Source organism: Alexandromys fortis, unplaced genomic scaffold, assembly GCF_014885135.2.
Source record: "Alexandromys fortis isolate MF-2015 unplaced genomic scaffold, M_Fortis_MF-2015_v1.1 scaffold_375, whole genome shotgun sequence".
In the NCBI taxonomy this organism is placed as follows: Eukaryota; Metazoa; Chordata; class Mammalia; order Rodentia; family Cricetidae; genus Alexandromys; species Alexandromys fortis.
This window is the reverse complement of record NW_026068279.1, coordinates 575,228-576,715: the sequence shown is the minus strand read 5'-3', so window position 1 is coordinate 576,715 and position 1,488 is coordinate 575,228. Positions and strand designations below refer to the sequence as shown.

At 37.0% G+C, this 1,488-nt stretch overlaps 1 protein-coding gene across 1 annotated transcript; it reads right to left on the bottom strand.

The window, feature by feature from the left end:
- Positions 1-223: 223 nt before the first annotated feature.
- Positions 224-1,164, bottom strand: LOC126494741 (olfactory receptor 2AP1-like). The gene is given in 2 exon segments (XM_050132150.1): positions 224-975; positions 978-1,164. Coding segments are annotated over 2 exon segments (939 nt in total).
- Between the last annotated feature and the right edge of the window lie 324 nt (positions 1,165-1,488).

The following is a 1,488-nucleotide window of genomic DNA, read 5'->3' as shown; positions in this document are numbered from 1 at the left end:
GGAGCACAACATAAAAGCACCCATGTACATAAATAAGAGTAATGAAAAAATTTTAAGTTAGCTATAAATAAAAACAATAGTAATTAAGTGTAAAAAGAAACACAGGAACACATCTTTATAGAAAAAATGGCTTAATTTAATAAATAAATTATGTAAAGGTATATTTTATATGTACAATTATAATCTGTACTTTTATTATTATAGGACCAAGCATCAAATAATTTTACTTCTTTGAGAAATTTATCATCCTGATTAGCATATCTTTGAGAGCTATTTTCACTTGCTTGTTTCTGAGAGTGTAGATGAACGGATTTAACAGAGGAGCAACAGAGGTGTTTAAAACAGCCACTCTCTTATTAAAATTTGCAGCATCTTTAACAGAAGGATTTATATACATGAAAATACAGCTTCCATAAGAAAGTGAGACCACTACCATGTGAGAGGAGCAGGTAGAAAAAGCTTTCTTTCTTTGTTGAGCAGAGGGGATCCTCAAAATTGTCCTGATGATGTGTGTGTAGGAGAGAATCACCAGCAGCAAGGTGAAGATGAGGGTCATGGCAGCCAGGAAGAACTGGATCACCTCTATGAAATGTGTGTCTGAACAGGATAAATGCAGCAATATAGTGTAGTCACAGCAATAGTGATTGATGATGTTGGAGGCACAGAACGGCAACTGAAGAGTCATTGCATGTGGCACCACAACAACTATAAAACCAGAGAACCAGGAACCTAGGACTAGTAGAAAACAAAGTCTCCTACTCATGACAGCCGTGTAATGCAGGGGTCTGCAAATGGCGGCATAGCGGTCATAGGACATAGCTGCTAAGAGGTAAAATTCGGTGGCTCCCAGAAGAATTGCAAAAAAATACTGGGTGAAGCAACCAGCAAAGGAAATCGTCTTATCCCCAGTTCCAATATTGATTAGCATTTTAGGAACAAAGACCGAGGTAAAAGATATCTCCAAAAATGCAAATTTCGGAGGAAAAAGTACATAGGAGTCTGGAGGCGGTAATCCAGTAGGGTCAAGAGAATGATGGCTGAGTTTCCCATGGCACTTAAGATATAAGTTAGGAGCAGAAAGAGAAAAAGAATAGCTTGAAGGTTGACATCATCTGTCAATCCGAGAAGAATGAACTCTGTCACTGATGTGTGGTTTGCCATCATCTACTTTAGGCAAGACGAAATAGAGAATAACAATGGCAAGTCTTTACATGAAATGAAATTTGGTTTCAGTATAAAATCAGGATCCACAGCTAAAAACAAACAATCATAATGTGAAAAATAAAATAAACCTAAGTTTACTCTATTTTAAAAAGCAGCTTCTAGTACATTATTTATTTCCTTTGTGTGCTTGGGAGTGAGAACGTGTTGTTGTGCAAGTGTGAAGATCAAAGGACAACTTGCGAGTGTTGGTTCTCTCCTACCAGCAAACTGATCTCACTTCTTAGTAACGTTCAGAATTCATATTAACCACTTTTCCTGTGTTAT